General features: G+C 39.7%; 1 protein-coding gene across 1 annotated transcript in view; it reads right to left on the bottom strand.

The window, feature by feature from the left end:
* Ca10 (carbonic anhydrase 10 (inactive)) overlaps nt 1-19,975 on the bottom strand; it is a 508,909-nt gene that overhangs the window by 410,845 nt on the left and 78,089 nt on the right. The window contains exon 2 of the mRNA XM_013077742.3: nt 10,276-10,350. Coding sequence (XP_012933196.1) covers nt 10,276-10,350 — 75 coding nt within the window. The remainder of the gene's footprint in view (nt 1-10,275; nt 10,351-19,975) is intronic.

Here is a 19,975-nt window from a genome sequence, read left to right as displayed (position 1 = left end):
AGTCTTCTCTGACCCCAAAGGTACACTAAGTTGCTTTTCCTTTGTGTATCCAATGGATTGTGCCATACCTGTCTCACATCCCTAAGCAGGCTAAACATAACTCTCGATTTACATATCTGTCTCTAAACTCAGCTTTGAGTTCTTCACATCAGAAGCTGTAGTTTATTTTATTTGTCTTCCCGGTATCTAGTGAGGCATCTTGTTCAGAGTAAATTCTGAACAATATTCATTCAATTTCTGGGAAGAATCATAATTAAAATTATTTATAATTGAGAGTGAATCAGTGTAATATCACTATCCTAATTTGAGAATACGCCCATTAAGTTCTACTTGCCTCCTCTTAGATCAGAAATGTAAAGACATAACACTAATTCCATTTCCAAATACCAATAATGAAAACATAAAATCATCCTGTGAATGAAATCAATACTCTATTTCTTAATGCTGCTAATATCTCCCAAACCAAACTTATATGATATTAGTAAATTCTCAGAATATTACACATGATCTTAGCCAAAAGGCCGAGAAACGATGCAAATTCTGAGAATATTGAACCTGGAATGGATCCTTAAAAATGGTAGTCCAGTACCCTTATCTTTATGTGAGAAAATCAAGATCTTAACATACTAGGTGACCTGTGTAGGATTTCATGTTTGGTTAGAAAAAAAGGCAAATCAGTGACCATTTTTCAGTAATCCTTGTTGCTACTATGATCCAATGAAAGAAGAAAATTGCTAACAACAAAACACAGTTCAGGGAACAAAATATTGGTGTGTCTCTCTGCCCAAGAAAATATGATAATTAAAAGGACTCACACAGCTCTTATTTAAGCTGACCACTTTCAAGAGAGACAGTGATTTGTGAGACCAATCAGTATGCCACCAGGCTTTTTAAAATGCTAAGTGCTATCTGGGAAGAAATTAAAATGCAACTCTAATCTCAAGCAAAATAGTTCACGTATCCTTGGTTAGCAAACAAATTGATGACATAAAGTACAACATCAGAAGGGGATTTGGAACATAGTCTGGTTTGTAAAATACCCTATGTTCTATGACCAGCCTCAACATTCTTCTGTTCCACCACCATCACCATGGATAACTCCCCAGCCTTGCTGGAAATTCCATGTCTGCTGACCGGTGAGAAGAAAACCTGCTTGTCTTATTCTACAATGAGACACAACATGTGTTGAAAACATGTACTTCCTGATGGGCGGTAATGAAAATGACATTTTACCTCTATGGAACTTTCCCCCAAACCACAGTCTCATGATGAGAATGGCATCAAGCAAACCCAAAGTGGGGGACATTCTATAAAACACCTGACTGGTATACCTCAGAACTATCTAAGACATAACAAGGAAAGATTGAGAAGTTGTCATAACCCCAAGAGACTAAGGAGTGAATGGCTTAATGCAATGTGGTCACACAAACTAGATCACAAAACATAAAAAGAACTTTATTAGAACTACAGATATATCAAAAAACAATCTGGAATTTAGTTAACAGTAATGTATTCAGGTTGGTTTCCAAATGGTGAGAAATACGCAGTGCACGCTATGTAAGATGTTAACATTAGGGGAATTCCCTGTATCGCCTTTGCAACTTTTCTGTAAATCATAAATTATTTCAGAATTAAAATTTTATTTGAAAAGGTGACAACCAGAAAAGCTTTCTAAAATGTAAGGATAATATTTAAATGTGAGGACATGTCTGGACAGAACATGGATTTACATTGAAGACTTTGAATTGATTAATCTCAAATAGGTGTCTTTTTTGGAGGGGTCTGTTGTTTAGTTAGATTTTTTACTAGAAGGAAAGTGGAACAGAACTGTATTCTATCCAAGATTAACTTCTGGTGATCTCATTAACCTATGTGCAACGGGAAGAGCATTGGATCTGAGGTAAGTTGCCAGACCTGCACGGCAAACCTAGTCAATAATTTCACTTGACTTAATTTGTTGTTTTTTTTCATTTAGAAGAATAATAGTACAAATGTGATTTGGTTTGAATGAAAAATATCAGTGAAGGTGTTTTGACAACTATAAAATAAGACATTCATTGCTAAGTCATTATGCTTCCATGAGAAGTGCAGATGACATGACTGTAGGAGAAGGAACAATAGAATTTCCCCAAATTTTCCCAGTCCTCAAAACCTGCAAATGTGTTACTTGAAGTGGCAAAAGAGACATTGGTGATGTGTTTAAGGATCTTGAGGTGGAAAGGTCATGCTAGATTATCTAGATGAGCTAAATGCAACCACATAGGTTCTTACAAGTGAGAGGCAGGAGGATCAGAGTCAGAAGGGGATGTAATGCAAGCAGAGGCTGGAGGTGAGTGGAAGGACCTATGAGCCAAGAAACAAGTGGCCTCTTGAAAGTAGGAAAGGCAATAAAACAGATTCTCCTCACAGCTCCTAGAATGTATGCAGCCCCTTTGATATCTTGATTATAAGACTTCCAACCTTCAAAATTGTACTGTTTCTAGCTATTACATTTGTGGTAATTTTTGACAACAATGTGATGATTAATCTTTAATGTCAACTTGATTGGCTTGACAGATGCACAAGAGATTAATAAAACACATTTCTGAGTGTGTCTGGGTGGATCATGGGGGCTGGACCTTGGTTCCTGACCCCTACTTCTCTGGCTCTTCCTCTGCTCTTTGCTTCTGGTTGTCATGAGGTGAGCTTTCCTCTGCTATCCTCCTTCACAGTGATGTTTCTGCTGTGGATCCAGCCAACCACGGACTGAAGCCTCTGGAACTGTGAACCCAAATAGACTATTCCTTCCTTTAAGTTTTGTCTGTCAGGCATTTTGTAGCAGCAAGGAAAAGCCAACCAATACAGAAAAGTGTTACAAGAGAAGTGGGATTTTTCTTGTCACTATCTCTGACCATGTGGTTCAGAAACTTTTGGAAATGGTTTGTGGGAGAAGTTTGGAAATGTTTGGAAAAGTGGGCTAAAGAAAGCCCAGTAGATTTTAAGCAGAGCTTGATGGGCACTTCTATCAGAGTTCAGGAGACCAGAATGCAGACAGGAATGTAGGTAATAAAGATTGTTTCAGGTGGGGGTGAGGATCCTACTGATCATTAATGCTATATTCTGGCAAAGGAGAAGAGAGCAGGAGGAAATGGCTGCAAGAGCCAACCGGGGCAGCATCTGGATGAGTCTCTGAGATAGCTTCTGCACGCACCACTCAGTCATTGCTTCTTTCCTTTGTCCCTGCACCAGTGAGCAGCTCCACTTTTCAACAAGTTGCCCAAACCAAACTCTGAAGCTTTGTATAAAATCCTTGCCTCTCCGCATCACCTACATTTGTTATAAATATGAGAACATTAGCAGGGAAGTGTGGGGTGGGGTGGGGTAGAGAAATAGCTTTGGTTTTCTGCAGATACTCTTCAAGTAAAGACAAGAAGAACAATGATCCCATCCCCAAAATATTATTTCCCACTTCATGATTTGAAGATGTTATCTCTGGACAATGTCTGCTTCGTCTTCAAATGCCACTCTGTGATGGAGTTGGATTGAGCACTTTGGAGGACTTTTGTCGTCTTCTGCAAGACACTGTGGTTGGTCATATTCTAAACTGGCCTCAGGATTTCCATGTCCTAGAATATACCCCCTTGAGGATGGATGAGATTTTTAAGTCTGCTGAGTTTTCACTCCTATAATTAGGTTACTTTAACTGGCAAAGATGAAGAAATGCTGCAGATGTAAATAATATTCTTAGTCAGTTGAGTTTGGGTGAAGCAAATGTGGTATTATTGTGAATAGGTTTGATCTTTAAAGAACGTCTAGAACTTTCCAGAAGAGAGAGATTCAAAGGAAGAGGAATACTTTCCCTTTTGCTTTGAAAAGGAAATAGCCATATTGTGAACTAATTATGGAGAAGAAGTAGCCTGAAGTTGCCAAGACCTTTAGTTCTACAGCCATAGGAGCTGAATTCTGCTGAGAACCTGCGTGAACTAGGATCCAGAAAGACATGGGTCAGACTGGCTGCTTTTGTGCTTTGTGAGACTCCTAGTAGAGCTCTAGCTAATCTGTGCCCAGAGCCCTGACTCACTCACACAGTGAGATAACTACTGTGTGTCATTTTGAGCTGCTAAAGAAGTGGTAATTGTTATGCAGTAATAGAAAACCAGTACAGGAACTCTTTGCTTCACGGAGGAACAAGGGGCACACAGGACTCTAAGGAGACCATTCTAGAGCAGCAAAGAACCTACCCTTATATGGCTTGCTTTCTTCATAGGATGGCTGAGTAGAAAAGAGCTCATGCACTCATTCCTGATGCCTACATAGCATGAGACTTTTAAGAAAAGAAAATTGGTCATTTTGAAAAACAAAGTTAATTAGACTTTGATGTTCAGCAGCAGGTAATTGGGCATAGTACATTCATCTTCTAAAAATCTTAAGAGTTAAAAATCTACTCAACAACGAAAGGGTGGGAAATAATGTGCTGGGAGAGTTTACTGGCCTGGGTGAACAATTTCCGGCTGGCAAACCAATGCAGTCTGTTAGACCAAGTCCTGATCATAAATGGCAGCTATGAGTTCCTCTCCTAATTGCTCAGATGGCCTAGGGACTCAGTATCATGATCCCCTGCTAGTTCCAGAGTAAGTAAATTTATTACGGTGAAAGACACGTTGTCATTATTCCCGCTCGGTAAACTCCCCCTCACGTCAAGTGCATCTCATTATTTTGCCCTTTCTCTTCCTTCCTTCCTTCCTTCCTTTCTCTCTCTCTCTTTCTTTTCTTTTCTTTTCTTTTCTTTTCCTTTCTTTCTTTCTTTCTTTCTTTCTTTCTTTCTTTCTTTCTTTCTTTCTTTCTTTCCTTCTTTTTTGGCTACTGGGATCGAACTCAGCACTTTGTGCTTGTGAGGCAGACGCAGCACCACTGAGCTAAATCCCTGGCCCCTCCTGCCATTTTCTGAAGCAGTTCTGGAAATCCTTTTCTGTGAATGTCTTTACCAAGTATGACAAAGAATATGTTGAATGTTGTTGTCAATGCCATCCAACAGAAAGGCAGGCTTGTAAAAACATTACAATACGTCCTCATCCACCTTAGTCACTGTATTTGGTACCATGCGAATTCTGCCTGTTCTTCAAAGTCAAAGTAATCATGACAGGTAAACATTTGGAATCAACTCAGGACATCAAGGCAGCTATGACAGAGCAACTAAAAACACTCACATAAAGGGACTTCAGAACTGCTTCAGAGAGTGGCAAGAGCGGTGGGATAGGTGTGTTTGAAGCAAAGGGAAGTATTTTGATGGGAGTTAGTGTCTTTTACTCTAATACCATTTTTGGTTTTACAGTTTCCCCATATTTTCCAATCCTACTTTGTAACTGTTCACACTCCTTTTATTATTCCTGGGATCTCTATTCAAACATAAATGTAATTCACAAGACCTTCCCTGAGCTGGCTCCCAACCAACCCGTCTTGAACCACTTTGACTTTGTCACTTAATTCTCTGGCTACTGATCTTAGTCCGGTTTCTTGTATGCATCTTGCCCATGCTTTCCTGTGGGCCATTACTCGGGCTCAGTTTTCTGCCTGGAATGGTTCCCTAAGGCCACTTATTACTGTCCATCATAGTCTCCACTGTTAGTTTCTGTGGCTTCCACGAGGACTCCCTTCCCAATCTCCAGATTATGTGTGCCGGACTTCAAAATTCCAAGTGCTTTCCCTTAGTAGAATTCACTGCAGTTTGTACTGCTGTTTTCGTTGAGGATGTTGATGATGGTTATTACAATAATAATTATTATTTATTATTATAGACATAGTTTCAAGGCAGAGGAACAGCTGTCTCCAAAGTCAGGCTTTTGTTTCTGTCTTTTTCTTTCATAAAGGTGGACAATTCCTCTTTGTTCTGTTCCAAGTCAATTTAACAATCTCAGAACCCCTGCTCTATGCAATTTACTCCCTGCAGTGGTAGGTAGGGGGAGGAGCTGAAGTTCTATCCAACTTGGGCCCCTCCCCAGGATTCTCGCTGCTCACATCCTAGCTCACGCCACCCTCTTTTCTCACTTGAAACCTGTAATAGTCTTCATCCCTCCCTTGGCTCCTCAGTGCCTTCAGAGAAAAATCTAGACTCCAAGTTGATACATCACTCCCTAATCAGCACTTGCTGTCTCACTCAGCCTTCAGTCCTTGAGCTCTTCTTGGCCTGCTGAGAGCATCTCCCTTCCATGTGTCTGGCCCTTTGGCCAGTTTGTTTCCCTTTCTGAAATTCCACTTCGTATCTTTGTCCCCAGGAGAGTCTGACTGAGTTGTCTTCCCCTCAGGTGCCCTGCTATATTTTTGGATTTGGTGACTTCCAAACACCCTCTGTGTGAATCTCAGAAAACTGTACGATAATAGATAGTACTATCTCTTCCCCACTATGCTCAGCTCCTTGAGGACACAGTGAACCTCCTCTGGGATGTCATTCACCCTTGACCAACTATGGGCATGCTTAAAGCAGGTGATGGATAAATGAGCCAAGGTGTTCAGGTCCAGTGAGCTTGGAATGATCCTTTGGAGGTGAGAGGATTTAAAAAAGGCTTTGCCAGCTGAAGGGCTGTATAAGATCATAAAAATATATACCCTCATTCAATCCTTTAAATGGAAAGCATTCCTCAACTGTGTTATTCTAGTCTGAATAGGGGGATGGAAACTTCCCTTTCAAACATTACCACATGAAGCAAATACTAGGGGTTCAAGGGGGCTGTTTATATTCTTAGCAACTAAATTTCCCACTATATGGTAAGGCCCAAGGAGATAGAAGTCATTTCTTTTTGCAATCCCAGTCCTTAGCACAGTGTATCTTCTAGAGAGAATGCCTTATTTTCCTACTGCTTTGGATAAATTGGACTTGAATATATAGTATTTGGCATAAATATTCTTTAAATGTGATAAATATATAATTTTGAATGGGCTATATGTATGTGATATATATATATATATATATATATAGTTTCTTGGGTTTTTTTATAGATACACTTTAAACGTTACTAAGAAGTCTTTATGCTAATTCTTCAGTAACATGACTAACCCACTATTCTTGGTTTTATAGTCTTATTTTAGAAGTCTGTCATCCCTTACCTGGACAATGAAAAAGTACCCACCTCGTTGATCTTTTTGCCTGCATTATCCTCATTTGAATAGTAGTATATTCCCATCATTGTGCCCATGGCAAGCTTTCCAAAATGCACTTTTGACTGTGGATGTCTTATAATTTCCCTGCATTTGAAGGGATGATGTCTAGACTCCTGAGCATTGAACATAAAGAGCTTCAAAAGCTGGCTTCCCCCAACCCCTCTGGCTCCCCTTCCATCATGTTCCTCCCTGTGCCCAGCCTCCTAAGGAGGGAGAAAAGTCCACCACACCTCAGACCCAAGGTGCACTGTCACCCCTCTCACCCTGTGCTGTCCCATATTCCTCTCATTCTTCTCCATCTCTACTTTGAGTAATCCTGAGTGTTGTCAAGACCTAGTTCTAACTTCCATCTCCTCCTCAGCCCTGTATTGAGATCTATGAATTGGAAAGAATGCTTTGAGATGCAAGTAAACAGACCCTGAAATGCAATGGCTCAAACCCTAAGAGGACTGTAATTTCACAGAACAAAATCATGGTTGATGCAGCTCTATGGTTAAGTCAACACTCAAGTAGGCCATGAAAGATAAGGACTGTATAAATTTCTACTCTGTCATCTTTAGTATGGTTTTGTCCCCAGGTATATTCAGGAGACTTCCCCTCATAACATTCATGGATGGAAGTGCTTAGAGCATATTCATATCTGTATTAGTGTATTAGTCAAATCTCCTGAGAAACAGAAACAACAGAAAGAGAGAGAGAGAGAGAAAGGAAGAGAGAGAGACAGAGAGATATTTTCATTGGGTCATTATTTTGGAGATTGTAAATCCAAAATCTGCAGAGTAGTGTGTAAGGATGGAAGCCGTAAGACGAGTTGATATTTCCTCTTGAGCGCAAAGATTTCTGGATACAGAATTCCCTCTTCCTCAGAGGACCTGAGTTTTTTTTTTTTTTCTCAACTTATTCATTGAGGTCCAGTCACATTATGGAAGATGATTTGCTTTACTCAAAGCCTACTGATTTAATAATATCTCATCTAAGAAAAATACATGCACAGCAACAATCAGACATGTTCAATCAAATAACTGGGTAGCAGGTCTACCAAACGGACACATAAAATTACCCATGGCAACATGTTGTATCAACCCTATTGGAGGCCTGTTATCCTGAGTCATGAGTTCACAGTGTATCTTCTTCTTTAGATTATGAGTTCACTTTGAATAAGAATCAGGTATCAACTGTCTCTTTATTGGCCCCAAACATGATGATCTGTACCTGGTAAGTATTCCATTAATACGATTGAACTCACCACAGTGGGATAGTCTCAAGCCAAGTTAAACTTTCATTTGCTTTTGCTATAGAGCTCATGTGTTTTTGTACAATACAAACTCTGTTGAAGTAACTGATTCACAATTGCTATGCCAACCAGGCTTAGCTGAAAACAAGGGAAATTTAAACTCTTGAACTTAAATCAACATCAAAAGAAAAGATACAAATTATTTCCTGTGGTTAACTAAGGCAGCAGCCAACTCAGAATAGATCATATATAAGAAAAGAATGATGACAGAAGAAAAACATCAAAAAATGTAGGAAAGAGGAGTAAAATCTTGCAGTGACCATTGACAGTTATTTATGGGCATTTTGGTTACTACAAAAGAATGCTCTGGTACTCTAATTCCACACTCATGAGGTACAATAGTATAAGTAGAAATTTAATTTCCAGGACACCTTGCACATGGAAAGCAGATTCCCCAGAGGCAAAACATATAAACATTCTATCTGTTGGAAGGATATTCCCCAATTATAATATCAAATGCCATGAATTTATATAATTTCATATGAATAAAGCTTATGTTGATTGTATTATTTTAAGATTATTATTATTAACCTGGTCATTTCTGAGTGAATTAATCTAGTCCAGTTTCTATGTGGACAGTGCCAAAGACTTGATGTGCCATAGTAAATTTATCCAGGTAATATGTTGATCTCTGAGGCTATTTGGCAGCTAGCTGGCTTTTTCCTGGGTTACTCACTGCCTCATCAGGACTATCTTCCTCCTGTGGGAAAGTTCTATGAAGGCCTATTATTGCCTGATAACAAATGAGAACAGAGTTGTTCAGAGGGGTTTGGTAAATTGCTGAGCTTTGAATAACTCATGCAGTAGATTCGAGAGGAAAACAATGAAAACGAAAGACACAGAGCCCAAATGATCCAGGTGAGCTAGGGCACTGCTCTATCTACTGCCATCACTTACAGAGACTCCAGCTATGCCACTGGCCCTCTGTTCTCAGGGCCTGAGTGGGGCTCATACATTGACTCCTCTGGGCAGCCTGGTTTGTGACCTTCACTGGTCCAATCAGGTAAAAGACCTTCCTCCAGCCTTCCTTTCCACCTTTTCTTTAGCATTCTTGCTCTTTCCCCTGGCTCTCTTCCCATTGGAGTACTAGGAGGATGAGACCACTCTGAGGGTAAGAGAGGTAGGAGAAGGCAAAGATCACCCACCTTGATTCTAAACCAAAGCTATGGTGTGTTTCTGGCTCCATCCTGACTCTGGTTCTCTGTCCTGTGAGCCCATGCTGTCCGAAGCTACTTTGCCTGTTATTTTTAACTGGTGTTTGGCCCGATCTTCTGAGTCCTGACCATTGGTGCTCCTGAAGTGACATCAGTGACAGCAGGTATCCCAGCAAGCTTCACTGCCACAGTCAGTCTTTCCATATTTCCTGTTTCCTTAATGTTAAGAAACAGTCCTTCCTCGTTTAACAAAATGTCAGCAGACAGAACTTCAGCCCCCAATCTTTCATTCCCTCTCTCTGAGACTATTTCCTGTGCATGGAAGGCCTTGTATGTTGCTAGCTGAGATGGAAAAAAATGTGCCCTGGTTAAGTTGTCACTTGTTTTTAGAAAAATAATTTCTCTTGCTGGAGTATTCATCCAATATAAGTTAGCCTCCATTGCCTTTTACAAGAGAGTTTATGTCATACAGCAAGTACAAAATCCCAGAGATAAATTATCTTTCACCAAAATGAGCTTTCATATTAATTATGCATTTTATGCATTATATTTCATATAATGTAATGAATCAATATATGTATACAATGTGAAATGATCAAATCAGGGTGGTTAGCATTCACATCCACTTAAATATGTTTAAGGACACAATTGTTCTTTTAAAAATAAAGTAAATAACAATAAATGTGTGTTTACCTGGAACAAAGCTGCCTTGGACCACCTCCTTGTATGCCCACCAGCCTTCATGGATTTTTGGTGAGTTTTGTTGAGCTAAATAAAGAGCAAAAGAGAAAAGAGACTAAGATGATTGTCTGGAAACACTGGGTCCTGGTTGTCTAAGGAAGAAGGATAAATATCCATAAAATAATCATTTTCTCCCTTAAAGCCATATTATGTCAGCAATCCTCCTTTTTTCTCCCCTTTTAAAAAAAATAAATTATTATATAAATATATTGTCTTAAATTTTTATTAAAAGTACTTGGCTGTGATCGCAGCATTGGGAGACTGAGACAGGAAGATCACAAGTTCAAGCCCAGGCTGGGCCACTTAATGACTTAGCAAGACTCTGTCTCAAAATAATAAATAAAAATTAAAAAGGGCTGGGGATGTAGCTTGTGCAAAGGCCCTGGCATTAGTCACAGTAATGCCAAAAAATAAAAAAAAACCACTTGGATATTTTGATGAGAGGGAAACAGTGATTATATATTTAATTCCCCCAGTACTTGTCTGACTGTTTTTTCTTATCTTCAACATACATACACACACTCATGCAAGCGCACACCCGCACATCCTGCTGGATTTGAGAAGGAAAGGGAAATTACCAGGTGAAAATCCTAAATAGGTACAGAGCCCTTGTGTTTAGAGAACCTGGGAACTAGAGCCAACCTACAAGGCTTAAGGGTGTACCTTTCTTCAGGTCCCCAGAAAATGAAATCCAGAACATAAATAAGCATTCTGGGGCCTTTTGATATATAGGAATAAAGGATAGAGGACTTGAGATGCTGTGAAATATCATAGGGATCTGTAAGGTCATACTGACATGACCTCAAAATAATCCTTCAATTCAGGTGGGCATGTATACCTCAAAGTATAAATGGCATGTAAAACTGAGTTTATGCCTTTATTAATTAAGCTGCACTCATAATTCTGTTCCCAGTCACATTGGAGAAAAATAAGGTAGAATCGACATTAATTGTAATTTGGCATGTATATAGCTAATGTAAGCCTTCTTTGATCATTAATTCTGATATGTCAACTTCATCGGATTAAGAAACACCTAGCAGATTAGTAAAGCACATTCCTGGATGTGTTTGGGTGGGTTAGAGAGGTATAACCGTGAGTACTATATTTGGCCCCTCAACCTTTCCTGTCTGGCATCATTCCCCTGCTTGACTTCCTGTCCTCCATAAAGTAAGCAGTTTTGTTCCACCATACCCTTCTGCCACGAAGTTCCAGCCTCAGAGCCTGCTGACCATGTACCAAATCACCTAAAATTATGAGTTAAATTAAGCCTAATTCCTTCAAGTTGTGTCAGATATTGTGTCTCAGTGATGGGAAAGCTCATGAATACACCTTCACTTAATTTCCTTCTTTAAAACTATTTTTCAATCTTTCTTGTCAAAGTCCCAGCTAGGAAACTCATCATTCTGAGTTGGAGGTTGGGAACAAGATGTTAGCTTCAGGACAAGGATTTTTATAAAGAAAGGATTTGCTAAATTCCCTTAACTTGCAGATGAGCTTACATTGCTTAGCTCCAAGTATCCTTCCTTAGTGTGGAGAAGATATTTTTCTCTGCCTGTGACACTAAGACCCCATGCATGTAGCTATGTCACTGAAGGAGAGTTTGTGACATAAGATTAAAAGGAAATTCACTCTTGGAAATGAAAACTGGGTTAGGGAATATCAGAAACAAGCGGAAGAGGGACCAAGAACCTAGGTAAGGCTCTGTCTAAAAAGCTGTCACCCTTCAAGGTGTGCAGCACAAATCTAGGCAATGTATGTATTAAAGTACACTGGATTTCCTAGTGTTCCGACTCCCCATGTTGTATGGGGAGAGTTGAGAGGTTTCTGCTGCCCTTGAGGGAGGCCCTGAGATAGTGGAGTTGAAAGCCAGTGCTGTGCTCTAGGGCAGGGCACAGGCAGAGGAGGAAGTGACTTCAAAGCAGAGCCTGGAAAGATTCTGCTCAGCCAGGAAGCCAAATGGGAAGTTCAGCTGAGATGCTGGGAATTTATAGTAACAGAGAAAGACCTGGAGATTTGAAATCAGTCAGGAGGCCTTTAGGTGTGGCCAAGTTGAGAAACCAGATCAAGAATTATGTAGTTGCAGTTTCAACAAGTGACTGAAGGAAGGACATCTCTCTGGGGTTGAATGAAATTCATTAGAGTTCACAAAGGGTTCAGAATGTTTTCCCTGGGCTTTGACACTGCATAATTCACTTTCCTTCTCCTCCTGCTGAGTTCCCCCGAGGAGGTCAGTGATTGAGCAAGCCATGAGCAGGTTTAGAAATTCCTCTGCCCAGAGGTGACATTGTGCATTAGGACCTAAGAGCCTTGTTTTGAAACACTCTGGAATGCTCACCCTGACAGATTAAATTTCCAGACAGTACAATCTACCCCAAACAAAACAAATCAAAACTAAACGCTGATATTTCATGAAACTAAGCTTGAGACCAACACTGCCGGTCATGGAGCATGTTCCTTGCCTGGAAAGAGGTAAAGTTCTCCAAGCCTGAAAGCCTTTTTCTGGGAACAGCACCTAACCAGGGTTCATTTTCCTTATCACAGAAACTTCACAGTTTTATCAGACCCACCCAACTTTAAGCAAACAGGATTGCTCCCTGCCAAGACACAAGGTCAGCAATAAATACAGCTTTAGCTTCATTCTCACAGCCAGCTGTTGGAGAAACTACTCCTTTTGTTCTTATTTCACATATAGATATGGCAATACTCAAAAATTTTTAATTTAATGTAAAACCTTTTATCTAATTATTTACAAAAACCATTGTTTACAGTATTTATAAACATCATTTCAAAAACTTAACATGGTGCATTAACTAAACTATAAAGGATAAATAGATGAGATTTAAAATAATACATGTTTCAATGTGTAAAATTTGAGCATGATATGCAAGAACAGAGATTAGTAAACTAGTGCCTGGTCTAGCCAAATATAGCCCATTGCCTAGATTTATATAGCCCAAGAGCTAGGAAGAGTTTTATATTTTGAAGTGGTTGAAAAAAATCACAGAAAAATAATATCTTATGACACGTGAAAATTATGTGAAATTCAAATTTCAATGTGTACAATTTGTGTGTGTGTGTGTGTGTGTGTATGTGTGTGTTACTGGGTATTGAATCCATTGCCTTTGCATTGAGCTACATGCTGGCCTTTTTTATTTTGAGACAGAGTCTTGCTAAGTTGCTAAATTGCTTGAACTGGGCTTGGGCCTGTGACTCTCCTGCCTCAAACTTCCAGAGTGCTAGGATTCCAGGTGGGCTCCATAAGTAAAATTTTTGTTGGTATGTATGCCCATTTAAAAAATATATTGCCTATAGATACCTTCACATGACAATCGCAGAGCCAAATAGGTACAACAAAAACCATTTGGTCTATAGAGTTTAAAACGTTTTTTCTTTGACTCTTTACTGAAGAAAAAGTTGTTGACTGCTAATTTAGACACATAATTTCAGAAAAACCAATACAATGAATGCAATGCTTTAATTGTAATATAAAGGAGATATGCAAGGAACACAATTTACAATAAAATATGTGTGTCAACATGTCAATGGGCATGATGCACTAGGAGATGAAATGAAGGAGTCAGAAACCAAATTGAAACTGGTACAAATAACACCATTGTATTATCCTGGAGATTTCAGAATCAGTGAGTAGTATTGCTCTCAGTGCTGTGATTTTCCAAAACAGAAAGCAACTGTTGTCAAAGTTCAGAACAAAATAAAATACTACCTTCTCTTGATTTATGCAGTATTTGAATTGTTGAAGAATGGGGTATATTAAAACTTTGAAAGCAATGCTTTGTGTTCATAGGCAAAGTGTAGTTTGTAGTTTCAGATAAATAAAACAGTCTTTCACTACTTGAATGTTTGCTAGGTCATAGGAAGATTTATCATTTTTTGGAGTTGTTTAATGTATTGCAGAGCATATAGCATCTCTGTCCCTTTCAGTTGATCCTAATTGTAACTGCTTTCATCATAACAATCTTGAGAGCCCTAATTTCCAAAATATCCCCCAGAAACATTTACAATAAAATTTATATGTCCACATATCAAGGGGCACAATGCATTGGACAATGAAAGGAAGGAGTTGCAGGCTTGATCAGAGCAGGTGATCAGAAGGGGTGAGGCAGTGTGGAAAAATGAGAACGGAAAGATAATTGACATCACAATGTCAAAAAGGGAGAGCTAACGTTGATAAAATCCCGAGTAAAATGAGTCGGGTTTCAGATTTTTAAATGCATTCATATTCTGCCTTTCTCTTTTGCATATGCACATACACACTTGACACTTGTGTGCACGTACACACACACCTGCACACAAACACACTTATAAGGAAGAACTATCCGTCTGACCAAAATGTCAGTTTGAGAAACATCATTTTAAAGGGAGAAGAAAAAGAAGCCCCTGGATAATTAAGAGTGTTGCAACGGAAAAAAAAGGTCACAGAAATCTTCTCTCCACACAGCAAGTTGGAAAACTTTTCACTTCCATCATCCCCAATCACTGTTTAGCTTTCACATCAAGAAGTGGAATGATGTCAGATTTTAGCAGGTGACAAGACAATCAGGCCATCTGAACAAAGCCAGTTGCGAGGGTGAAACCGCAGGACTCCTGTTATCTTTCTCTGTGCCTTGTGAAGGACCGAATTCCCCCCCCCCCATCAACCAGCCTGAGAAGAGCCCACGTGATGTCTGCCAATTACAAGCTGTGAGTGTTGCAAGCTGACGTGGAAGGAAATGAAGGTGCTTTGTGTATGATGCTTCCCAAGCTCCCTGGACGCCCAGTCTGGATTCACACTGTTTGGCATTTAGAAAGACAGGATAGTGCGTTTAAAAGGCACCTTCTTTAGAGTTCTGTCACTGTCACAGTCCTATAAGAGGCTGATTTAGATGGAGCACCTAGAGATTCAGGACACCAAATTTAATGCCTTCTGCCAGGTCCTCCAGTCGTTTCGTTGTTGTTTACATCTGATTTCCAGTGAGTGCAGAGCTGATTGAGAATTCCTGAGAGCAAACAGGTGAACAGAGAGCAGCCTAAGTTTCTAGTGTTCTCTGCTTCTCTTTGCCTAGGGATTGGAATTTCTTTACTTAATGTGCAACCAGCCCCTGGGGAAGAATCCAGGTGTCTAATCAAAAAGCTTGTGTTGACAATAAAAGCTGTCTTCGCTGCCAGATGAGGGGATATACATAGGAAGGCAAAACATATTTCAATTTTATTCTCCTTTTTTCATTGTGGCAGTTTGAGATCTTAGGGGTTTCAAAAGAAAACTCAGAACCTCAGGATTCTGAAAGAGATCAATGCTCGTGGCTCTAATCTCTTTTATGTACAGATGAGAAAACAGGGGCACCATAGAAGGAAGGACACTTACAGGAGTCAGCAAACTTTTTTTCTGTAAAAGAACAGATACTAAACATTTTTGCCTTTGAAAGTCATACCACCTTTGTGCTAACTGCTCAGCTTTGCTATTGGAGTACAAAAGCACCATATGCAATAGGTAATAAATTGGTACTAGGTAATGCAATAGGTAATAGGGCATGGCTCTGTGCTGATGCGATTTTTATTTACAGAACCAGACTGAAGGCTGAATCTGGCTTGCAGGCCAGGGAAGACTCCTGTTTTAGGCCTAGAAAGAGGTTTTGTTACATAGCTCTGCTTCTTGCATGATTAGAAGTGAGCTACTTATGGAAAGTCAGAAAGAGCTGTGTAATATGTAGGTTTATAATTATATGTATATGATATCTGATCAATATGGCCTGCAGAAATCAATGTCATACTAAACCTTTTGTAGAACTAAAATTCAATGTGTTTTTCCCCACCTGGTTTCCATCAGGCTAAACAAGCAAAGTTGAAGGGTGTCGTATAAAAATGGCCCACACTCCTAAGCTGGGTTTTCCAGACCAGTCAAAAGGGATGTGAGTGATTCCTTGAACTCCTTCTATTCTTTCTACGGGTGTATAAAGCATATTTCTGGATAACTCTGGAATCTCAAATGTTTCCTAGATAAAGTAATTTTATTTTCACACGTGAATGTTTTCACACCATTTTGAGGTTGAATTTTCCAACTCTTCTCTATTTAAACATTCACTTTCCAATGTCTATCATTAGTTGTAGACAGAGAAAGCAATTTAACTAAGGCTCAGAGAAAACACAATGGTAAAATACTTCCATGTGGAATCTATTTGGGTCTCTTGCCAAAACTCAAGAGCAACAGCTGAGAGTACAGAGGTATAGTCGGGGAGGAAGTGGTGTAAGACAGAAGGGAGGATCCAGGTGTGGCGGTGGCATGCACCTGGAATATCAACACTCTGGAAGGCTGAGGTGGAAGGATCATGAGTTCAAGGCCAGCCTGGGCAACTTAGCGATTCAGAGACCTTGTCTCAAAATAAAACATATAAAAAGGGCTAGAGGTGTAGCTCGGTGGTGGGAAGGCCCTGGGCTCAATTCCCAGTATTGGGGATAAAAGGACAAGAAAGGAGCCCTCACAAAGGGATCAGTGGAGGAAAGGAGGTTGCTTTTCCTCAAAACTCTACTTTCGATTAAAACATACCAAGCCTGAAGCATCCTAAGCATGCACATTGCACAACTGAGCTTCCAGGCTCTAGGCCAGTACAATTACACCTGCGTTCGATGGTCCATGACTAGGAAAGATGGAGCCAAATATATGGACCAGGCATTCATTGCTATGGCTACTTGGTTTTAGTGTGGTAGTAAGAAACCTGAGCAGTTCTTTCCTTAAGATATTGCTTCTCTTTTCTGAAAGAGTTAATTCAAAGAAGAAATCACTGAGTCTAATGAGTAGGAGAAAATCAGATGTTAGAAGGCAAAAGAAAAATCCTTCTAACCTTGGATGCATGCTAGAAAGAACCATATCCCCAGGAAATCACAGTTTTCCCTTTAGTGGCTTCCTAAGTGAGCTGCAGGAGAGGTGAGAAGAGCTTGGATCACCATAGGAAACGTAATGACTGCTCCACTGCACCGCACGGCACCCATTGGACTGCCTGGGATAATGCCCTTCCTCAGGTGCTTGGCTTTTACACTACCTGCTAGGTCTTTCTTTCCTCTGTGTATACTCAAGATTACGTGCTCATGTATGTTTTAGCATTTAGATAGTGCCCCACATTTTATCTGTTTCTATATCATTCTTTCAGATTAAATTATAACCTTCTTAAGGCTACAGTATGTAACTCATTTAAAAATCCTATTATTTATGCAAAGCTTGGTATACAAGTGCCCAATAAAATTTAGGTGAATGCATGAATAGTGCTGTAGTGAAGTTGTCTGTCATACACACTTGGAATCCAGCTGTCACAATCCTTGGGGGTTTTAGTCCACATCCAAAGACTTGTTGGTGTGATGCCTGTGTTTGTGGTCAGTGGAAATGTGCACAGAAGTCTTTTCAAGTTGGTTGATAGATCCATCCTGCTTGACAGATGGAGAAGCACCAGGAGCTGACAACCTGCCTGGGAAAATCAAAGTCATGGCAAACCCACTTTTATTCTATGAAATGTGTTTCATTTAAAAGCAAAAGAGAAAATGCCATACTTGAGACTGTTTACATCTTTGCCCCTCTTTTCCTAAATTGGTAAGACAAGGATGAAGCTCGTTTCTATTCCTTCACCCTTTGTGACCCCTCTTACAATAAAATCTAGACAGAACTTTCATCAAGGATCGGACAGACTGTGTGACAAAGTGATTTCTCCAAGCAGAAAAGAAGGGATGATGGAATCTGGAATCACCTTGACCACTGGACAAGACTCAAGCAAGCTGATGTCAAAATTATAATTAGATGACTGATGGGGGGGCAGCCTGCATTGGTTTACCTATAAGGCCTATCATGAGATCATGGTTATGAGGCTCCAGGGTAGCTATAGTTGAAAATCAACAACAGGCAAGCCTGTAACATGCCTGATTAGCACCCTGGCATTCTAAAACTTCTAAAATTTGGATGTTCCACATATTCCAATCTCATTTTTCACAATTTTGCAAATTTTGAAAATTTATTATCTCTACCTAGTGGCCTCAAAAATGCCATATTTATTACTCTCTTACACCTTGCATTACTTTTCCCTTTTCAGAATTGCCTCTTTCTTTATTGCCTCTTGACTTGTCTTACTCTTTTCTCAGAGCGTCTCTCTTTTCAAGAAACCTCTGTTAATCGCTTCACATCTACTGTAATCTCTCACTTTTCTGAATTTTGGGAAATGGAGGAATAATGACTCTTCCTCTTTTCTCACTCTCATTACTTCAGCGTTCACTGAGTACTTGTGATTGTCAGGTAGTGTTCTAAACTCTAAGGACATGAACGAAGTTTGTTTTCTCCAAGAAGTTACGTTCTCCTGGAGGAGAAAGACACAAAGCAACCTAGAATTAAAATATAAGGAAAATATTTGATACAGAAACTACTCTGCGGTATAGTTGGAGAGGGCAAGGTAATAGAGAGTAACTAGAAAAACATATTAAATTGTGTGACTTTGATAGCATTCAGATTGTGACACAATCAGAAATGTGAATATCAAAAATATCTAGGCTCATGACAACCAACGGTGACAGTATTTCAAGTGGGTTCAAAGATGCTAGGTAGGCAAGAAGGAGCTTGGCTTTTTCCAGAAGTATGAAAGTGGAAATTATGAGTGAGCCATAGATGATAGAGGGGGAGAGAGGTTCTAATCAAGGGTCGATAATGTAGGTAGTCACCAGCAGTAAAATTATGGCAGCTTCAACTAGGGTGGTGTTGGTGAAGACTGAACACCAGATGCTATGGAATGGGGCTCCCCACACCCTGGGCCATTGACTAGTACCAGAGTGTGGCCTCTTAGGATCCAGGTTACATAGCAGGAGGGAAGTGATGGGAAGCAAGTGAAGCTTTATCTGTACTTACAGATGTTCCTCATTGCTTGCATTACAACCTGAGCAGCACCTCCTGTCAGATCAGTGTGGGAATTAGATTCTCATAGGAGCATGAACCTTACTCTGAACTGCACATGTGAGAGCTTTGGATTGTGCATTCCTTATGATAATCTAACACCTGATGATCTGAGGTGAAGCTGAGATAGTGGCGCTGGCACTGGGGAGTGGCTGCAAATACTGATTAACATTAGTACAGAGGTTTGACTGCATAGAGACCATAATAAGTCAACTACTTGTAGATAGATAGGAAAAACCTGTTAGTGAGTGGTAAGTGACAACTAAGCTGCTCCTGGTGGGAGGCTTTATAATGGTAAGTACATTGATATACTTCAATTGTACACCTGAATCTGGTGATAGGCTTTAAGTCAGAATCTTGCACTTATTTTAGTCTATGCATGGCCTGCCCATTACTTTATTTACCACTTTCTTCTCACTTTACCTCTTTCCTGCACTACACACTTGTCTCAATCAGTTTTGGTAATCCTACAAGATAATTCTATCAAAAATGAGTTAAAAACAAATGTTACTGAGTTATTTAGTTCACCAATGTTGACAATAAGACAATGCTTCTTTTATGTGGTATATTTTTCAGAAGGGGATATGTGCAGGGGATATGTTATGTGCACTCATTGCCAAAACACAGTACAGCTGCAGAACTATTCTATCTTTGAATAATTACATATCAGGAAAACTGAATTAGTTATTTTGTGTTGATATAGGGCATGGGTGAATTGACTGCAATAACTGGAGA

This window comes from Heterocephalus glaber, unplaced genomic scaffold (assembly GCF_053883595.1).
Source record: "Heterocephalus glaber isolate CG9 unplaced genomic scaffold, H.glaber_assembly_v1.0 deba00001773, whole genome shotgun sequence".
Taxonomy (NCBI): Eukaryota; Metazoa; Chordata; class Mammalia; order Rodentia; family Bathyergidae; genus Heterocephalus; species Heterocephalus glaber.
This window is presented reverse-complemented; position numbering and strand designations above follow the sequence as displayed.